This window comes from Oncorhynchus keta, chromosome 14 (assembly GCF_023373465.1).
Source record: "Oncorhynchus keta strain PuntledgeMale-10-30-2019 chromosome 14, Oket_V2, whole genome shotgun sequence".
Classification (NCBI taxonomy): Eukaryota; Metazoa; Chordata; class Actinopteri; order Salmoniformes; family Salmonidae; genus Oncorhynchus; species Oncorhynchus keta.
The window spans coordinates 50,833,141-50,854,770 of NC_068434.1; the positions used below are offsets into that span (position 1 = coordinate 50,833,141).

General features: G+C 39.5%; 3 protein-coding genes across 4 annotated transcripts in view; 2 read left to right on the forward strand and 1 right to left on the reverse strand.

The window, feature by feature from the left end:
• Positions 1–21,630, reverse strand: part of cntrl (centriolin) — a 226,409-nt gene that overhangs the window by 19,444 nt on the left and 185,335 nt on the right. The gene's annotated exons all lie outside the window — the stretch shown is intronic.
• prdm12b (PR domain containing 12b) lies at positions 231–4,019 on the forward strand. The gene is made up of 5 exons (XM_035787485.2): positions 231–691; positions 2,005–2,195; positions 2,400–2,555; positions 2,981–3,095; positions 3,258–4,019. The coding sequence occupies exons 1-5, from the start codon at positions 475–477 to the stop codon at positions 3,686–3,688; spliced, it is 1,110 nt and encodes a 369-aa protein (XP_035643378.2). The 5' UTR covers positions 231–474; the 3' UTR covers positions 3,689–4,019.
• The window catches only part of c5 (complement component 5), a 57,595-nt gene continuing 41,192 nt past the window's right edge, over positions 5,228–21,630 (forward strand). For both annotated transcript variants that reach the window (XR_008064297.1, XM_035786369.1), the window contains exons 1-10: positions 5,228–5,384; positions 5,626–5,821; positions 6,226–6,382; positions 6,520–6,590; positions 9,455–9,549; positions 9,666–9,748; positions 9,892–9,982; positions 12,324–12,426; positions 12,695–12,827; positions 13,099–13,214. Coding sequence is in view for 1 of the 2 variants with exons in the window: in XM_035786369.1 (XP_035642262.1) it covers positions 5,320–5,384; positions 5,626–5,821; positions 6,226–6,382; positions 6,520–6,590; positions 9,455–9,549; positions 9,666–9,748; positions 9,892–9,982; positions 12,324–12,426; positions 12,695–12,827; positions 13,099–13,214 (1,110 nt within the window). In the remaining variant the exon portion in view is untranslated. The remainder of the gene's footprint in view (positions 5,385–5,625; positions 5,822–6,225; positions 6,383–6,519; positions 6,591–9,454; positions 9,550–9,665; positions 9,749–9,891; positions 9,983–12,323; positions 12,427–12,694; positions 12,828–13,098; positions 13,215–21,630) is intronic.

The window sequence follows — 21,630 nt, forward strand, 5'->3', positions numbered from 1 at the left end:
AGAGTGGTGGACTGAGCTTGTTATTCCTCGGGCAAGGTGGTTGTATTTCGCACCATTAGACACCCCAGTTAACAGTCCCGTTCCCTTGACACACACCCCCCTCCCCTGCCCCCCTGAGGATTGGCCACTCAATAAAGAGCTTGGCTTTTTTTCTGGTAGAACAAGGCTCCAGAACATAAGGGGAGGGTCATTAATAACTAATTAGAGGGGGTCACACCAGCAGCATATAAAGACTACCAGGACTTTGAAAAGGCGAAACATTTTAAAACTTCAGGCAGCAAAGGAGGACGTGTATTTGGCAAATAGCCTAGTCTGAAATTGTTGTGCATATAAGTATTCGTTTATTTTTATTTGTGTGTGTGTTCCATTTATTCTCCATACATTAAAAAAGGCAGATGGACATCTGAAATTGCGCAGCGACTAGCCTACTTATATTTCGCATTTTTTAGATTAACCTCAAAGATTTGTGGCACCATGGGTTCCGTGTTGCCAGCTGAAGCATTGGTGCTGAAATCTGGATTTAAGCAACAGAGTTTGTCTCTGTCTGAAATTATCACCTCGGACATTCTCCATAGTTTTCTCTATGGTAGATGGAGGAACGTGCTTGGGGAACACCTTTTGGAGGAGAAGATAAACGTCAGTCCCAAAACAGCTTTCACCGCAGAGGTCCTTGCGCAATCATTCTCAGGGGGTGAGTCAATTGGATGTTTCATTTCGAATTATGCAGGCCTTTTATTATTTGTATCCTTTCAACTGTTTCCATGTCTTTGTCCACGTATAGCCTGTTTCTATATTAGTATGAAGTAAAACAAAGTTACATATATTGTTTTGATATTATTGAGTTCCGTTATTTTGAATTTCCTAGGCGACTCTAAAGTGTGTTGATAATGTTTTACGTAATTCAAGTGTTGAAATGCCGTCTGTCTAGAAACAGCATATAGTATAACTGTGAACTATAAGTAATCAAATTCACATAGCCTATGGGCTTACATAATTTTCCAGAAAACCCGTTCTAAAGCTTTGTTTTGGTCCACATGCACCTTTTCCTTGAATTCCGTTTATTTCCATTCCATTAAGCGTATTAACCGTTTAACGACATGATCCCACGTAGCATATTTAGAGACTCGTTTAGGATCGCGTGTAACTAACTGATGGTGACTTAAATAGGGATATTACATTAATTTGGTTAAAGTTGTGCTTGACCAAAGAAAGTTTCCACACAGACCACGGACTTCAGAGGGAAAGAAAAACCCTTTCTTTTAAATGTCCCATGTTTTTATCTTGCATTCAACAATCTCAGAAAATCCTCTCTCCCCGGCTTTGGCAGCTATTACACGGCCGGCACTTTTCTCTTTCAGTCGCCTTTAATAAAGATGGGTGTTCCTCCGTTAATATGCGGCGAAGGCTAATTCTATTGCTATTCACACCATGTCAGCCGTCTAAATCGACTTTCCATTTTTCCCCCAGAAATTCCAGGCCCTTTTAAAGAAGTCATCATTTCATTGTCCCTACATGTGTTGCTACAAAGTTTTTAAGTGGATCATGAATGTGGAATTATACATTTCTTTCCACTTGCATTTAGCCTTTAATGTGTAAGGGCCCATCACATCCAAAGCATAACAATTTGCTGCTTTCAGGTTGGAAAATGAGCTTTTAACCCTTTTCTGCTAAGGCTCAAATTAAATTTAACTGGGTTTCACACTCTAAATGATTAGGCACCCAATGAACAGTGCTTGTATAAAATTGAGTTTATAAAAGACAAAGACATTCTGTGGTATTTGTAACAATACTAACAACATTTGTTGTCAACTGGGGAAAATTGTTGGCCCACAATATTCAATATCCCCCTTTGTGAAAGCACTGATTTCTGCTGCAAGGAGCAATTTCATAGGAAAGCATTGAGACCAGTGATGGCAATTGCAGCATAGACAACTGAAATGTTGCATGATGTTGCTACAATACAGGTAAATGTTATCATGCTAAATGTCCCTCTTTGTTCCCCAGAGGTTCACAAACTCTCCAGTCTGGTGTTGCCAAGTGAAGTGATAATAGCCCAGAGCTCCATCCCTGGCGAGGGCCTAGGAATCTTCTCCAAGACCTGGATCAAAGCTGGGACAGAGATGGGGCCTTTTACTGGCCGAGTCATCTCTCCTGAGCATGTGGATCTCTTCAAGAACAACAACCTCATGTGGGAGGTAAGCAAAGGTGGAGTGTGCATGCATGTTGCAGAGAAGACACTGGTAGGTTATGTACAGGCTTACTACACCCCAATGCTAGTCATTTAATAATTGTTTGACACATACAACCACATACACATGAAAATAATAAATAGAATAGGATTAGGTTATTGCTTGTATGGATATAGATAGACACTCCATTGTTTTTGTGTGTTCCCTTAGGTGTTCAATGAGGATGGTACTGTGCGCTACTTCATTGATGCTAGTCAGGAGGATCACCGCAGCTGGATGACCTATATCAAATGTGCCCGCAACGAGCAGGAGCAGAACCTGGAAGTTGTGCAGATTGGCAGCAGTATCTTCTACAAAGCTATGGAGGTGAGTTTGACCCACAGAACTAGAATGAGTAGAACGGGGATCCTCATTCAAGTCAATGATCCCTCTCTATGAGATTCAATTTATATGGCTAGACCCCTAGAACAGCGTTATTTCATTACATTGTTATTATTATCATATTATTATCATCACATTATTACATCAATATGCACTACATTCTACTTCTACATGATATTGTACTAATAATAATACAAATGTTATACTAATACTATATTCACAAGAAGTTGTCTTACAGACTCAAATGAGCTGGGCCCTTTGTGTGTTTATGATTCTTAGTAAATTAGTCAGTCAGTCCATCAGTCAATCAATCAATTAGGCAGTCAATGCTTATGATGTATTGTTGTGTTGTTTCTGATGTTATTGTTATTCCATAAAATTAATGTATTTTGTATGTCAACCCTCCGCAGACCATTCCCCCCGACCAGGAGCTGCTAGTGTGGTATGGAAACTCACATAACACATTCTTGGGGATACCCGGAGTTCCAGGAATAGAGGATGACCAGCAGAAAAAGAGCAAAACCGGTGAGTCTTTAGTCGGAAACGACTTGGGCCAAAACATGCAGATGGGCCTTTCACTATCACTTTCTGAAATAGGCTGCAAAAGTTTAGATGTATTTATTTCATGTACAACATCGAGAATGTTTGTCGAGATGAGTCTGACTCTATTCTCTCTCTCTCTCCTAGATGAGTTTCATATTTGCGACGGCTCCACCTCCTCGTCCTCTGCCCTGCCTACCACAGCTAGCCGGATGCGCTGTGTCATCTGCCACCGGGGCTTCAACTCTCGCAGCAACCTGCGTTCCCACATGCGCATCCACACCCTGGACAAGCCCTTTGTATGTCGCTTTTGCAATCGGCGCTTCAGCCAGTCGTCCACCCTGCGCAACCACGTGCGCCTGCACACTGGCGAGCGGCCATACAAGTGCCATGTGTGCCAGAGTGCCTACTCTCAGTTGGCAGGACTGCGGGCACACCAGAAGAGCGCCAGACACCGGCCCGGTGGTGCTGGGGGAGTGGTGGTGGGCCTCCACCAGGCACACTCCCCCCCCCCCCAGATGACCACGGTGCCCCACCCAGCCTCTCTGGTGCACCACATCCCCACCATGGTCCTGTGAAGGAAAGCCTTGTACATTCATTCCAATAGGCACATCCCCTCGACAGTGATGATCGTACTGCAAAATGTGATGCTTTTCTACAAGTCTGCACTTCCTTGCACATATTTGATGTAAATTAACTGGCTGTAGTGGTGTCACTGTTAGAGCTACCGGCAAATGGACTTTCTGATCACATATAATAGTTTGGCCCTCACAATTTCTCTTTTACAATGCACTATGTAGGATGAAGGTGATCTAGGTACTGGAATTCTGTTAACTTACTGTCAAAAATGTAACTAGACCTGATGTTGTCACTGTGACCGTTCTTGTGAGATTAAGTTTAATCTCTGTGTATTAATCAACTGTGGATGACCACAGTTGATTATATATATATATATATATATATATATATATATATATATATATATATATATATATATATATATATATATATATATATATATATTTGGGTCCATAATATACAGTACTGTATGTAGTGTATTGATTGGTCATGCCAGGTACCGTCATACTGATAACATATAGAAATCCATTTGTTTTATAGATATTTAACTAATCTCTTGGTCAAGTTCTGAATGGTTTAACATTTTGAAGTTATTGGAAGTTATTTTTCTCTCTTACCAGTGCATGGGACAATATTTGTCTACTCCATGACGACAAGTCTTGGGATGTTCTTGTACATCTTCAGAGGTACTGTATCTGGGAGGCAAATGTAGTTCACTTTTGTTTGCATGCAGTTTTTTATTGATTTTTTGGAAAAAAAATGCTATTTGTTTATTTCCACCTGAATGAGGTAGCCCAGGCTGACAGTCAAATTGATTTGTACAAACAAGATCTGGGTTTGGGAGTACATTCACACGTTCATAACATTGATTAACTCACATTTTTGACTATTGTAACAAGAATAGTGTAATTTGCCACTGTAATGGATGAAGGATCATTTGAACTGGTCACTTAACAGGATTTTCCAGACTCTCCCAATAACCATTAGCTTTGTTGTGTCCCAGTCAGGGAATAGAATGATTCATGACATGTAAAAACACTATATAAGATGTAAATATAATCCTAAAATGTACTCTATTTCCAGAATTATTGAACAGTCACTTTATCTCTACATGTACAGTATGTATAACTTAAATTACAAAGCAGGGTGCAGTGTATTACCTATACTATGTTTGCATATATAAATTACTTTGTATTTTCACCTAGTACTCCAAATAAATCATTGTAACCTTCCTTGTCTTCTGTTAATTGTCCCATGATTATAACTGTTTATATCATACAATCTCTCCATATATAATTTAACTGTACCATATACTGTATGTCTAAATTCAGTTTCCCTTAGTGAGTTAATCCATTGATAAGCCAAATTGCACAAAGTAAATGTGGTTTCCAGTAACCTCCTTATCGACTTGCATCACAGAGCCAACAGAATCGCTCTTGTTAAATAATGCTGTGAAAACAGAGCTTAAGCAAACTCACCTTTGTGACTAGAAATGGTTGGAAATTCTGAGCTTGGATGACCACAGTTGATGATTAACTGAAAACAAGCATACTGCACAAACTCCTTAGTGGGCTGGATAAAAACATCAGCGGTTGGATTTGCAGTCAGTCAGTCTCATCGGCAGTGGAAGATGAAACTCTTACTGCTTCTTTGTGTTTTTCATCGCTGCTGTTTGGCAGGTGCTCAGGAAAAGACGTAAGTGGCTGCATTTATGACAATCCTGGCAATTGTCCTTTATTTTTTAAATTTAGACTTGTTTGGATTAGTAAGTATAGTAACTAGCTTTGTCTGAGGCAGAATGGCCCATAGGGCAGGAGCGTATCTCCCGTTTCTGTAACATGAGGCAGCTTAATGTACAAGTACATCCCCTGAACAGGACACTAGTGTGTCACCGTGACATTTTCTATAACCCTGTTTTTCCCATATAACTCCTAAGGTACCTGATCACTGCTCCTAAACTCCTCCGACTGGATGCATCTGAGAAAGTGGTGATTCAGCTGTTTGGCTATACCCAAGAAGCCAATGTCCATGTTTACTTGAAAAGCTCTATGGACGCATCCCATATAAAATATGCTGATCAGTTTGTGACCCTCAACACCCAGAATGGCTTCCTGGAGGCTGCCACATTGAGGGTCAGACAAAGCTCCAACGAGTGAAAGAGGCAGTCATGTTTCCTTTTGAAGGACAGGGCAGTATTCACAAAGTCCCTCAGAGTAGGAGTGCTGATCTAAGAACAGTTTAGCCTTTTCTAATAAAAAAAGAAGACAGGAGGGACCTGGTCCTGGATCACCATTCCTTCTCTGAGATGTTTTACAAATACAGGCCCAAGTGTCTATATCTGTGTAAAACAAGGAAATATGTAGTAATACAAAGATCATGGAGATTTGAAATGTTTATGTTATGTTGGTTATGAAATGTATGCGGTTATGATTTTGCATGAGTTTTTTGTCTCACATCTGTCTTTTCAATAGGGCATACCAGGTTTGTATGAATTTTATTTGAGGATTTTTTAAATCAATATATTAACTCTCCACAGATTTTCCCTAGTACGTTCCTTAAGGATGCCACTCATGCATACCTTGAAGTTATAGTTCCAGAACAGTTTGCGCAGCACGTGAAGATACCAGTCTCTCGTAAAAATGGCTTCCTCTTCATTCAGACTGACAAAGGCATTTATACCCCAGAACAATCAGGTGAGGATGATAAACAGCATTGTGCGCGTGTATTGGTGCGTATGTGCATGTGTGTTTGAACGTATCCGTTGCTAGTTGTATGCCATTGTGAGAAGTGGATACACATACCCCTTCTAATGCTAAGCATTATCCAACAGTGAAAGTGCGAGCATTCTCTCTCAATGAAGATCTGCAGCCAGCCCTTCGACCTGTGACTCTAACTTTCAGGGTGAGTGTATCACAAATCAATGAGATTACAACCTTTATTTACCCACATAAAAATACAGCCAAAAGTTAGTTTTCACTATTATTTCAACCATCTAAAAGCACAACCATATTCCAATGGAAAAACAATGTTTGATTTTTGGTTTAGGTGTCACCCACACTAAAAGCACAGCAAAGTTTAAATGGGAATACAGTGTCAGATATTTAGTTCATTTATACAACAGATTGTGTTATCACTGTGCTTTATCTAATAGCGGAACCAAATGACCTGGATTGCAGTTGAGATTACATTAAATGTATATGTTGCAATTGATCAATGTCGTTCGACAATCTGCACAGATTATTACAGAAACTGTGAAGATCTCCACGGAACTGCGACAACCTATGCATGCTATCTTGAACATGCATTCTTTACATCCGTGGTCCTCAACTGGTTTTGCCTCGGGACCCAAATTGAACCAGGTGGTCTCAGTCAAGACCCAATATTCGCAGTGCGAAAAATAATCGGCAAAATACAATCTGGAAAACTATTTTTAATGTTATATTGATAGTAAATGTTGCAACTATATGACACGAGAACAACATTCCCATTCATTGTCAATAATAACATTTTGCCCATATTCTTGATGAAACATTTGAATAAACTCACTAGCTTGAGACCACAAAATCAACCAAAATAGTGCTACTAACCAAAATAGCTCTATATTGAAAATACTGTGACTGAAGAAAAACATTCCTTAGATTAAATTATTAAAACATGTAAATTCATTATCATTTATACACATTCTCTACCTGATTTATGTCGTCTAAATTCAGACTGGAGTATTTTGCATTAGTATACTTTTTTTTACTCAGACACAAATATGTTTAGCTAAAGTAGCAAGTATGTTTGTTTGGTTACCAAGGCAACTACTGTAGCTATCTAGCAAACGTGCTAGCCAAAATAATGCACTCTGTGGAAGACACATTCGTTCATTATTTTCTGTAGAATTTATAGCCTCTTGTTGATTATCCCTTACTTCTACAACCGGTGAGTTTAATCCTGAATGCTGATTGGTTAAAACTGCATTCTAGCCGGTGTCTTTTCCACAAGTTACCACCAGCTACATCTATGATGTTAAAATGCCCATTTACTTCTGTTCCATCTGACTGGCAATCCACTGTCTCATCAACCCAGCCATGCACTTTATACACTTGATCTCCACTATAAAAAGCATCTAGACATTATCTCACATTTAGTTTTTAACAGCGGAGATTTGAATAAACCTTGTCTGTCTCCGACATTTGCAACATTGTTTCAATATTCAAATTCGATCTGCTGTCCCATAGTAATGAATGTGTCGGGAGTCGGAACGAGACAGAATGGCAGGCAACGTCAGTCGAAATCATTAATCAATTGGCATCATTTTTATGGATATAGACAAAGAAATGTAAATAGAAACATTTTGAAATTAAGTGCAGCTAGTTTGCAGTCTTTCCAGCTTCAGTTTGAAATGATTGTGTTAGCTAGCTAGCTAGCTCCTCTGAACAACAGTGACCTGACGAGAGAGCACATTCTATATGCCAGGCGAAATCGCGCCTCGTTATCTCATTGTTATTGTTGTATCCAAATAAATGTCTCTAGAAAAAGTTCAAACAAATGCAGCTACTTTGCTGTTATTCTGGCTAAATTAGTCGTAGTTGGCTGACTAGCTAGCAAGAAAGGGATAAGACTGTTGCCAGCCAGTATGGCAATGGAACATTTAGAACGAACGACTGGGTCGTGTCCATAGACACAGAACAAAAAGACTGTAAGACTGGGTCGCGTCTCTAGCAACCGAACCGATAGAACGAACGACCAGCCTGCTTGGGTAGCAACCTTAGATTTGTTTCGGGATTATATCCCGTGGAAGGATGAAATAGTATGAATAAATTCATCCAAATAACGTTCCACCACGTAGTTCATTATTTTCCATAGAACGCATAGTCCCTCATTGATTATCCCTTACATATGTTAAAGAATATGACTAAATGCAACTTTAAATGGAATTTAACCTGTTAAACTTTGATTACTGGTCCCGTAGAGTTTGAGTGCTACCCTCTCCCACTTTCCAAAGCTACAGTACTTGTCTTTTGGAGTATTTTTGAATATATATTTTGTATTTATTTAACTAGGCAAGTAATTTATGAACAAATACTTATTTACAATGACGGCCTCCACCGTCCAAACCCTGACGACGCTGGGCCAATTGTGCGCCGCCCTATGGGAATCCCAATCACGGCCGGTTGTGATACAGCCTGGATCGAGCTCAAATCTTACCGAATCCAACATATGAATTATGAATTTGTAGACATAATGGAATTAACTCCAGACTAAGTCAGTCGCACAGATGGAACTATCCAACCAGCAGATACTTCTCCTTAAAATGTAGATAATTGGTGGCGTTGTTAAACTAAACAATTCAACATCACTAAATATCCTTACATTTGAAATCAACCAGAGCTTAAATCCCTAGGCCTATTCTATTGTCTATTTTGAGTTGAATTCTGGGTTGAATTGAAACAATAGCTGTTGATGACTTTGCAAATTCTATATAGACCTAAATAGCATAATTGATGATATATGAGCGATAAAGTATGGTCACATTTAATTTGCTCAGTTAAACCTACTCTTTGGAATGACATGGCACTTTGTCATTTGGGTGAACGGTCCCTTTACGAAGCACCTTCAATACCAGTGATCCAGTTAAACTAAGTTATTTCTGAGTCCTGGACGACAGTACTTCAAGGTCAGGAAGGCAATAGCGATGCACTTAGTCATACACTTAGTCATACACTTAGCCATACACTACATTGATATGGGTCTTTCTTTTGTCTGGCAATGTATAGGACCCAGAGTTACAGAAGGTGGAAATTGTAGACATGACAGATGTCAATGGAATCCCATCAATGCAAAATCCTTTCAAAATCCCTCTAAAACCTAAGTAAGTGGTATCTACAACACAACATTTGACATCACACTGTTAGTCATGATTCAGCATGATAATATCAGTTGTATGTATCATTAATGACAGTACATACGGTGTGGTCCTTGTCATAGGTTAGGTATCTGGATAATTGAAGCTTCTTACACAGATGAGTTCACCACAAAAAACAAAGCTGAATTTGAAGTCAAAGAATACGGTAACTCTACAAGAAACATTGATTGTGATTGATGATTGAATTGTACTTAAAACATTGTTTTATTATACCTCCCACCAAGTTACATTTATTTAGACACTTTTGAGTCTAACTTTTAAGTTTAACTGTGCTTTCTTTATTATTAGTATTACCCAGTCTATCCATCCACATGCAGCCACAGGCTAACTACATCAGTTTCGGTACTTTTGAAGCTTTTAAGATCAAGATATCCGCCAGGTGGGTTTAAGAACAGAAAAGTTATGTTTTTTTTTAACTGAAACGTATCTCAATCCAACAATATTCAGTCTGGAGCCTCCCGGGTGGTGCAGTGGTTAAGGGCGCTGTACTGCAGTGCCAGCTGTGCCACCAGAGACCCAGGCTCTGTCGCAACCGGCCGCGACCGGGAGGTCCGTGGGGCGATGCACAATTGGCCTAGCGTCGTCCGGGTTAGGGAGGGCTTTGCCGGTAGGGATATCCTTGTCTCATCGCGCACCAGCGACTCCTGTGGCGGGCCGGGTGCAGTGCACGCTAACCAAGGTTGCCAGGTGCACGGTGTTTCATCTGACACATTGGTGCGGCTGGCTTCCGGGTTGGATGCGTGCTGTGTTAAGAAGCAGTGCGGCTTGGTTGGGTTGTGCATCGGAGGACGCATGACTTTCAACCTTCGTCTCTCCCGAGCCCGTACGAGAGTTGTAGCGATGAGACAAGATAGTAGCTACTAAACAATTGGTTACCACGAAAAAGGGGTACATTTAAAAAAATATAAAAAATATTCAGTCTGCCTGATCAGACAGATTGTTGGATTGAGATACGTTATACATTTATATATATATATATAAATCAGAATAATAAAGGGAACACTAAAATAACACATCCTAGATCTGAATGAATGGAATATTCTTATTAAATACTTTTTTCTTTACATAGTTGAATGTGCTGACAACAAAATCACACAAAAATTATCAATGGAAATCAAATTTATTATCCCATGGAGGTCTGGATTTGGAGTCACACTCAAAATTAAAGTGGAAAACCACACTACAGGCTGATCCAACTTTGATGTAATATCCTTAAAACAAGTCAAAATGAGGCTCAGTAGTGTGTGTGGCCTCCACGTGCCTGTATGACCTCCCTACAACGCCAGGGCATGCTCCTGATGAGGTGGCGGATGGTCTCCTGAGGGATCTCCTCCCAGACCTGGACTAAAGCATCCGCCAACTCCTGGACAGTCTGTGGTGCAACGTGGCGTTGGTGGATGGAGCGAGACATGATGTCTCAGATGTGCTCAATTGGATTCAGGTCTGGGGAACGGGTGGGCCAGTCCATAGCATCAATGCCTTCCTCTTGCAGGAACTGCTGACACACTCCAGTCACATGAGGTCTAGCATTGTCTTGCATTAGGAGGAACCCAGGGCCAACCGCACCAGAATATGGTCTCACAAGGGGTCTGAGGATCTCATCTCGGTACCTAATGGCAGTCAGGCTACCTCTGGCGAGCACATGGAGGGCTGTGCGGCCCCTCAAAGAAATGCCACCCCACACCATGACTGACCCACCGCCAAACCGGTCATGCTGGAGGATGTTGCAGGCAGCAGAACATTCTTCACAGCGTCTCCAGACTGTCACGTCTGTCACATGTGCTCAGTGTGAACCTGCTTTCATCTGTGAAGAGCACAGGGCGCCAGAATTTGCCAATCTTGGTTTTCTCTAGCAAATGAAAAACATCCTGCACGGTGTTGGGCTGTAAGCACAACCCCCACCTGTGGACATCGGGCCCTCATTCCACCCTCATGTAGTCTGTTTCTGACCGTTTGAGCAGATACATGCACATTTGTGGCCTGCTGGAGGTCATTTTACAGGGCTCTGGCAGTGCTCTCCTCCTGCTCCTCCTTGCACAAAGGCGGAGGTAGCGGTCCTGCTGCTGGGTTGTTGCCCTCCTACGGCCTCCTCCACGTCTCCTGATGTACTGGCCTGTCTCCTGGTAGTGCCTCCATGCTCTGGACACTACGCTGACAGACACAGCAAACCTTCTTGCCACAGCTCGCATTGATGTTCCATCCTGGATGAGCTGCACTACCCGAGCCACTTGTGTGGGTTGTAGACTCCGTCTCATGCTACCACTAGAGTGAAAGCACCGCCAGCATTCAAAAGTGACCAAGACATCAGCCAGGAAGTATAGGAACTGAGAAGTGGTCTGTGGTCCCCACCTGCAGAACCACTCCTTTATTGGGGGTGTCTTGCTAATTGCCTATAATTTCCACCTGTTGTCTATTCCATTTGCACAACAGCATGTGAAATGTATTGTCAATCAGTGTTGCTTCCTAAGTGGACAGTTTGATTTCACAGAAGTGTGATTGACTTGGAGTTACATTGTGTTGTTAAAGTGTTCCCTTTATTTTTTTGAGCAGTGTATAATATATATATATATATAATAATAATTTTTGCCTACACTGTTGCATTAATTCTTGATTAAGTTGTCTTGTCTCAATCCAACAATATTCAGTCTGTCTGATCATTTTGCGGTTCTACATTATCCTGGAATATATTGAGTTTTTTTGTTATTTGTGCTGTGTATCAGGTATATTCATGGTGCTCCAGTTGCAAATGCAGATGTATTCCTACGGTTTGGATACATTGGGAAAACAACTGTCATCCTACACAAATCAGTGAGAAGAGAGCAAGTAAGAATTAGTTATGAGTAACAAGTTATGTTTGTGCGGTTGGGTGTGTGTGTCAGTGCACTACACATGGAGAAAGAAGATAGTGGGTTCGAGTCCCGCTGGTGCCACCCACAAGAAAAATGTATGCACATATGATTGTAAATCGCTTTGGATAAAAATGTCAGCTAAATATATCATATAATAAATATTATTATATGATAATATTGTTTCACGTTGATCTTCTAGAGCCACTGGGGTTTTTAAGCAAAATTGTGATCAAACCTTTCAGATGACAGAAAGTGGTGACGTGGAGGTGTGCATAAACATGAAGAAAGCTCTATCACTTGAAGATGGACCCAAAGAACTGGAAGGGATGGTGGAAAAGTTCCTGTATTTGGCTGTGATGGTACAAGAGCCAACTGGTGAGAGACGCACAGTGTAGGCCCCCCTTGTTATACACATACCTACAGTATTGATGCCAAAATACATACTCTATAAAAAAAATCAGCTCCATTAGGCCTATCCATTTAAACAATAGTAATGCATCTAAGATTAGCTCACTTTGACCTAGAGTTTGATTGATCATTCAAAGAAGATCATTCCATTATTGCAAAATGATTGCATCATTTAGTTTAGCAGGAACATATTATTACTCTATTTTTGATCTGACAAGGTCATTTTTAATCTCTCTAGGTGGTATCTCCCAGGAAGCTGAGATGGCCAATGTGAAGTTCCTAAAGTCCCCGTACAGACTGAGTCTTGTCGCTACTCCTCCTTTCATCAAACCAGGACTGCCATACGCTATCAGGGTAGGGCACCTCTATAGCCTTGTTCACATTGGAAGTTTGCAGTGACTCAAATCCCATTTTGTTGCATACCTGATTAGAATCTGTTATTTTTCAAAAAGCACATGGAATCAGATATTTCAAGCCTAATTTCAAACCACCTAAATCTGATTTCTGGCCATGCGACTTGTGTCTGATTGGTCAAATCTGATTTATTTGCCCTCAAGTGATTTTTAGACTGTTATTTGACACATCTTAATGCTTGCTAGATACTCTTTTGACAGTTCCCAACTCCTATGGTCATTGTTCTGCTAAACATGACAGATCTGGGACCAAGCTATCTTTTATGCACAAATTGAAATACATGCAATAATAAAATAGCAAATTAAGTCGACACCGAATATATCCTTACTGTAAGATCTACTGTACAGAAGTAAATACAGTCATGTGAAAAAATTAAGTACACTCCCTGGAAAGTAGTCTTTTTTTTTGTACATATTTGGACAAGTGGATATGTAATCTTCACTTCAACACTATTGACAGATAAAGGTAACCTAATTTAACAAATGACACTAAAATATTATACTTTGCAATCATTTATTCATCAAAAATCTACAGAAATGCAATTCCATGGTGTGGAAAAAAACAAGTACACCCCTAACTTCAATAGCTGGTGTTGCCACCTTTGGTAGAGATAACTCCATGTAGCCATTTCTTGTAACTGTCTATCAGTCTTATACCGACTCAGTTGAATTTTTGCCCATTCTTTACAGTACTGCTTCAGCTGTCATGATTGAGGGCTTTCTTGCATGCATGGCCCCCCACAGGATTTCGACAAGATTGAGATCTAGGCTTTGACTCTGCCATTCCCATAACCCTCCATTTCTTATTTTTGAGCTATTCTGTTGTAGCTTTGCTTGTGTGTTTTGGATCATTGTCCTGTTGCAAGATCCATGTTCGGTTCAGCTGTATCTTTTTGACAGATGGCCTCACCTTTTCCTCAAGAATTCCATGGTACAATATTGAATTCATGGTTGACTCAACGATGGCATGTTGGCCAGGCCCTGATGTAGCAAAGCAGCCCCAAACCATAATGCCACCGCCTCCATGCACCTGATTCTAATTTTAGCTATTTTATGTGATGGTAAAGGTAGCGGTCTACAAACTTCTTCCGCATTGGAAATTGCAACATTTTCAAAGTAAAACATGTTTTGTGTGATTTGTTAAATTTGGTAACCTTTATCAATGAATGTGGTTGGAATGTAGCTCAAATATCTATCTGTCCAAATATGCAAAAAAAAATAAGACCACTTACTCTTCACATGACTACATAATTGTAATTATAAACTGGGTGGTTCGAGCCCTGAATGCTGATTGGTTGACAGTTGTGGGATATCAGACCGTATACCACAGATATGACAAAACAATTATTTTTATTGCTCTAATTACATTGGTAAGCAGTTTATAATAGCAATAACGCACCTCTGGGGTTTGTGGTATATTGCCAATATACCACGGCTAAGGGCTGTATCCAGGCACTCCTCGTTGCGTCATGTTAAGAACAGCCTTTAGCCATGGTATATTTGCCATATACCACACCCCCCCGTGCCTTATTGCTTAATTCTACAATCTTAGAAACAAATGTGCTAAGTAGGACCATATAGGGTTCTTTAGTTTGTCCCCATAGGGTCAAACATTTTGCAGATGGTTTTACTTACTATAGAACCCTCTATGTAGGGTTCTTCATAGAATCCCTTTTAAATGGGTTTACCTAGAACCCTGTATGAAGGGTTCTGCCTCAAACCCTCTACGATGGTTCTACCGAGAAGCCTTTTATCCTCTACCTTCAAAAAGTATTCATACCACTTGACTTTTTCCACATTTTGTTGTGTTACAACCTGAATTAAAAATGAATTAAATTTAGATTTTTTTGGGACGCTGATCTACACACATACCCCATAATGTAGAAGTGGAATTATATATATATTAAAATACATGTAATAAATGAAAAGCTGAAATGTCTTGAGTCAATAAGTATTCAGCCCCTTTGTTATTGCAAGCCTAAATAAGTTCAGGTGTAAAAATGTGCTTAACAAGTCACATAATAAGTTGCATGGTCTCACTCTGTGTGCAATAATAGTGTTTAACCAGATATTTGAATGACTACCTCATCCCTGTACCCCACACCTACAACTAACTAACTGTAAGGTCCCTCAGTCAAGCAGTGAATTTCAAACACAGATTCAACCACAATGACCAGGTAGGTATATTCCATTGCCTCGCAAAGAAGGGCACCTATTGGTAGATGGGTACAAATTTAAAAAAAGCAGATATTGAATATCCCTTTGAGCATGGTGAAGTTATTAATTACACGTTGGATGGTGGTATATATACACCCAGTCACTACAAAGATACAGGCGTCCTTCCTAACTCAGTTGCCGGAGAGGAAGGAAACTGCTCAGGGATTTAACCATGGCCAATGGTGACTTTAAAACAGTTACAGAGTTTAATGCCTGTAAGGATGGAACAACAACATTGTAGTTACTCCATAATACTAGCCCAATTGACAGAGTGAGAAGAAGGAAGCCTGTACAGAATACAAATATTCCAAAACTGTTTGCAACAAGGCACTAAAGTAATACTGCAAAAACGGTGGCAAAGCAATTAACTTTTTGTCTTGAATACAAAGTGTTATGTTTAGGGTAAATCAAATACAATTACAGCCAGAAACCGAAGCTACAAAATGCAAGAGATGTATTATAAATGACAAGCTATGTTATAACACATTTCTTCCTCCACCCCCTATATTTTATGTTAATTTATTGTTATAGTCTGTAAAGACAGATGGCAGATATTTCAGATACTTATTTACATTCAAGTTGGTAACAGTTAGCTATGTTCTTCCCTTCATGTCTGTGGCCCAAACTTGGCAACGTTGACCCGTTGTAGTGTTTCACTTCTGGCCCTGTTTGAAACAATAATGTTACATTGAAATTAAGTAAATACTGTGTAAGAAAGAACAGATAAGCAAAGTCCCATCTGGACTAAGTGAATGTAACGTTTACATACCTCAATGGCTATCACATCCACATGGAGCTGTGGTAAATTACAGTGCATTCGGAAAGTAATCAGACCACTTAACTTTTTCCACATTTTGTTATATTACAGCCTTATTCTAAAATGGATTAAATACATTATTCCTAATTTCTTCCTCATCATGACAAAGCAAAGACAGTGTTTTAATAAAAAAGTTTTATTTATGTAAATATTCAGACCCTTTGCTATGAGACTCGAAATTGAGCTCAGGTGCATTCTGTTTCCATTGATCATCCTTGAATGTTTCTACAACTTGATTGGAGTCCACCTGTGGTAAATTCAATTGAATGGGCATGATTTGGAAAGATGCACATCGGTCTATATAAGGTCCCACAGTTGACAGTGCATATCAGAGCAAAAACCAAGCCATGAGGTCGAAGGAATTGTCCGTAGAGCTCCAAGACAGGATTGTGTCGAGTCACAGATCTGAGAGATTCCTATAATTTTCATCATAGGTACACTTCAACTATGACAGACAAAATGAGAAAAGATTCCAGAAAATCACATTGTAGGATTTTTAATGAATTTATTTGCATATTATGGTGGAAAATAAGTATTTGGTCACCTACAAACAAGCAAGATTTCTGGCTCTCACAGACCTGTAACTTCTTCATTAAGAGGCTCCTCTGTCCTCCACTCATTACCTGTATTAATGGCACCTGTTGGAACTTGTTATCAGTATAAAAGACACCTGTCCACAACCTCAAACAGTCACACTCCAAACTCCACTATGGCCAAGACCAAAGAGCTGTCAAATGACACCAGAAACAAAATTGTAGAACTGTACCAGGCTGGGAAGACTGAATCTGCAATAGGTAAGCAGCTTGGTTTGAAGAAATCAACTGTGGGAGCAATTATTAGGAAATGGAAGACATACAAGACCACTGATAATCTCCCTCGATCTGGGGCTCCATGCAAGATCTCACCCCGGGGGGTCAAAATGATCACAAGAATGGTGAGCAAAAATCCCAGAACCACACGGGGGGACCTAGTGAATGACCTGCAGAGAGCTGGGACCAAAGTAACAAAGCCTACCATCAATAACACACTACGCCGCCAGGGACTCAAATCCTGCAGTGCCAGACGTGTCCCCCTGCTTAAGCCAGTACATGTCCAGGCCCGTCTGAAGTTTGCTACAGAGCATTTGGATGATCCAGAAGAAGATTGGGAGAATGTCATATGGTCAGATGAAACCAAAATATAACTTTTAGTTAAAAACTCAATTCGTCGTGTTTGGAGGACAAAGAATGCTGAGTTGCATCCAAAGAACACCATACCTACTGTGAAGCATGGGGGTGGAAACATCATGCTTTGGGGCTGTTTTTCTGCAAAAGGGACCAGGACGACTGATCCGTGTAAAGGAAAGAATGAATGGGGCCATGTATCGTGAGATTTTGAGTGAAAACCTCCTTCCATCAGCAAGGGCATTGAAGATGAAACGTGGCTGGGTCCTTCAGCATGACAATGATCCCAAACACACCGCCCGGGCAACGAAGGAGTGGCTTCGTAAGAAGCATTTCAAGGTCCTGGATTGGCCTAGCCAGTCTCCAGATCTCAACCCCATAGAAAATCTTTGGAGGGAGTTGAAAGTCCGTGTTGCCCAGCAACAGCCCCAAAACATCACTGCTCTAGAGGAGATCTGCATGGAGGAATGGGCCAAAATACCAGCACAGTGTGTGAAAACTTTGTGAAGACTTACAGAGAATGTTTGACCTCTGTCATTGCCAACAAAGGGTATTTAACAAAGTATTGAGATAAACTTTTGTTAATGACCAAATACTTATTTTCCACCATAATTTGCAAATAAATTCATTAAAAATATTACAATGTGATTTTCTGGATTTGTTTTTCTCATTTTGTCTGTCATAGTTGAAGTGTACCTATGATGAAAATGACAGGCCTCTCTCATCTTTTTAAGTGGGAGAACTTGCACAATTGGTGGCTGACTAAATACTTTTTTTGCCCCACTGTATAGAGTACAGTGAACTTAAGGTTGAATATAGTATTATAGTCCTGCTAGATCTACTGTCTCTTTAATATTATGACATTTCAGCTAGATCTACTATCTCTATTATATTATGACAGACCAGCAAGATCTACTGTCTTTATTATATTACAACAGACCAGCTGTATCTACTGTCTCCATTTCACTTTGGCTATTGTTGTGGGTCTGCCCTCCCCTCAACAGCCTCAAATAGGCTTTTTCATGTGGGTTGGGGTGGGGCGGCAGACACACGCATCTCACATTTAATTTGCATTACATTTTTATTTATTGCTTCTAAAATCACAAATAATATTTCATATTATTAATTTCAAACAAGGGCATTAGAATGAGAAGAACTTACCAGTCCAAAACATGTCCTCTCCATTCAAAAAATATTCCTCCACTTGGGAATCGCTAAATGAATCGTCCTACAACAATCTCTGTCTCACTTTTCCGATCAATGTCTTCTAAAGTTGTGTGACACCTGTATATCTAGACTTCGACTGAGCTTTCCCTGATTTAGTCGCCATACTGATTGATATATAAACAGCTGAATCTGCACGTTTACCAAACAATGCTGTGCGTAATATGCGTAGCTCTTTCCGGTATAAAACTTCAATAGCGAATGACTCTCTTTACACAGGAGTTTACTACATGGGGTTGGTCTTCCAACACATAACAATTGCATATTGCTGTTTACCTCAGCTCATTGGCTATCTACCCAGCTAGATTTCAAGATGATCAGTGGTCATTGGGTTAAAATACAGTCAATCAACGAAACAGTGGTCATATCATTGGTGCACAGTGATGTCATTACTTGTTGTCTTCAAATCGGTTTCTTTCAGTCAATGGCCCATCAGGTTTGGTTGTGTTACAAACAAACCAGTTGATTGCAATGAAACCAAACATGACTGGAAAAGTCACATTTTGTGTGGGTATTTACCCTCGAATGTGTCGTCGAAAATGGAGTGAGATGGAATTCACGACACAAGCGGTTGACAAAATGTTTCATGTTAGGCTATAAAAACTGATTTTATCAAACAAAAGATAATTCATTGTGTAATAATGAGCATTGGGATTGCAAACAGATGAAGTCAAAGGTAAACAATTTATTTTAATGCAGTTTGTGATTTTGTTAGCCTGTGCTGGTTGAAATAGTTTTTTTTTTATGGGGCTCTATCCTCAGATAATCGCATCGTATTATTTCGCAGTAAATCCTTTTAAAAATCTGACAACGCAGTTGGATTATCAAGATTCTAGGCTTTCGATACATGTGAGACACTTGTATTTTCATGAATGTTTAATATGACTATTTATGTAGTGATCACCGTATGTTGTGGGGTTTCAGCCCGCTACCGGGTTCCGTGTTCAGACAGGTTAATCCAGCCGCTTTGTCAGATTTCAAAAAGGCTTTACGGCGAAAGCATACCATGCGATTATCTGAGAACAGCGCCCCGCATACAAAAGCATGAAAAACATTTTTCAACCATACAGATGCATCACGAAAGTCAGAAATAGCAATAAAATAAATCGATTACCTTTGAAGATCTTCATCTTTTTGCAATCCCAAAGGTCTCAGTTACACAATGAATGGTTGTTTTGTTTGATAAAAGTCCTTCTTTATATCCCCAAAATGTCTGTTTATTTGGTGCGTTTTAATCTGAAATACACAGGTTCCAACTCGCCCAACATGCCTACAAAGGTTCTAATAAGTTACCTGTAAACTTGGTTCAAACATTTCAAACAACGTTTCGAATCCAACCTCAGGTACCCTAAAATGTAAATCATGGATACAATTTTAGATTAAATAAACTGTTTCCAATACCAGAGAAAAACAACACAGAGAGCACTCTCATTCATGCGCACCAAAAGACTAGAGTCCACCTGAGTGACACTTAGAAAGACTACTTTTTCATAAAAAAAACAACAACATCGAATAATTTCTAAAGACTGTTGACATCTAGTGGAAGCCATCGGAACTGCAATCTGGGTCCTAATAATTTGGCTTCGCCATAGAAAAGCATTGGATAATCCAATTACCTCAAAATACATTTTCCTGGATGGATTGTCCTCGGGGTTTCGCCTGCAAAATCAGTTCTGTTGTACTCACAGACATTATTTTAACCGTTTTAGAAACTTTAGAGTGTTTTTATTCAATACTCCCATGCATATGCATATCCTAGCTTCTGGGCCTGAGTAACAGAGTAACTTTGGGCACCTCAGTCATCCAAACTTCCGAATACTGCCCCTTATCCCTAAGAAGATTTAAGAAAGGCTCATCCTTTGTTCAAAAATGGCCTTTTTGCCTTTATACAGATTTCTAATTTCCGACTAATTTAACTTTTTTTATTTTTAAGTATCACCCTTTCTTAAACAAGCCATGCAAACTGGTTGCAATTTCAGTTTTATTCTCCAGAAAAGATAGAACATATATTACAACAAATGTTATGGATAAATTCAAATTTACTGATTCATTTAAAAAAAATACATTCTTTATGGAATTTAAAAATATATATATATTATATTTGTTTGTGATATTATGAATAGAAACGGAGGAGTTATGTCACATATGCAGTTATCGAAAATATCTTCTCAATCCAAACTTACAACCAACTGATTGCAGCACTACCACAAAAACTTGTTTGTCGGCCATATATTAAAGATACAAATTGATACAAAAAAAATATACCAGTTTAATTTGAGGAAACAAATGTTGACAGCTGCGCCATACAGGTTTCAAAATAAATGGGAAGAGATTTTCAGTGTAACAATTCTATGGAATATGGTTTATGAACTGGTACAAAAAACTACACTTGATTCAAGACTTTTCAATTTAGATTGTTATATAAAATTCTTGCCACCAACAGAATGCTATGTATATATGGGGCGGCAGGTAGCCTAGTTGTTACAGCGTTGCAACCGAAAGGTTGCAAGATCATATCACCAAGCTGACAATGTTAAAATCTGTCGTTCTGCCCCTGAACAAGGCAGTTAACCCACTGTTCTTAGGCCGTCATTGAAAATAATAATTTGTTCTTAACTGACTTTCCTAGGCTAAATAAAGATTAATAAATACAACAGTCTCAGCTGTGTAGATTTTGCTGCGACGAGACAGAATCAATAGCTCATTTATTCAGGTATTGCCCCTATGTAGCTTGTTTATGGTCACAGGTTCAGAAATGTTAATAAAATCACAACATGCTCTTAAAATGAATCTTACAAATAGCAGTGTTGGGAGGTTTGGAAAGCCATAGTCATTAAATAATATAACAATATTTCTGTAAAGGTTTTCATCTTTAGCTCACAATCTGTGGAATCTATACGATTCGAAAGGTAAAAAAATTATGTAAAACATCACAG

What these genes read in the sequence shown, in the direction of transcription:
- prdm12b (XM_035787485.2), top strand. Translation starts at nt 475, where the DNA reads ATGGGTTCCGTGTTGCCAGCTGAAGCATTGGTGCTGAAATCTGGATTT. An exon ending in TGCGCAATCATTCTCAGGGG is followed by an intron (nt 692 to 2,004) that starts GTGAGTCAATTG and finishes TTTGTTCCCCAG; the next exon opens with AGGTTCACAAACTCTCCAGT. An exon ending in TCTTCTACAAAGCTATGGAG is followed by an intron (nt 2,556 to 2,980) that starts GTGAGTTTGACC and finishes AACCCTCCGCAG; the next exon opens with ACCATTCCCCCCGACCAGGA.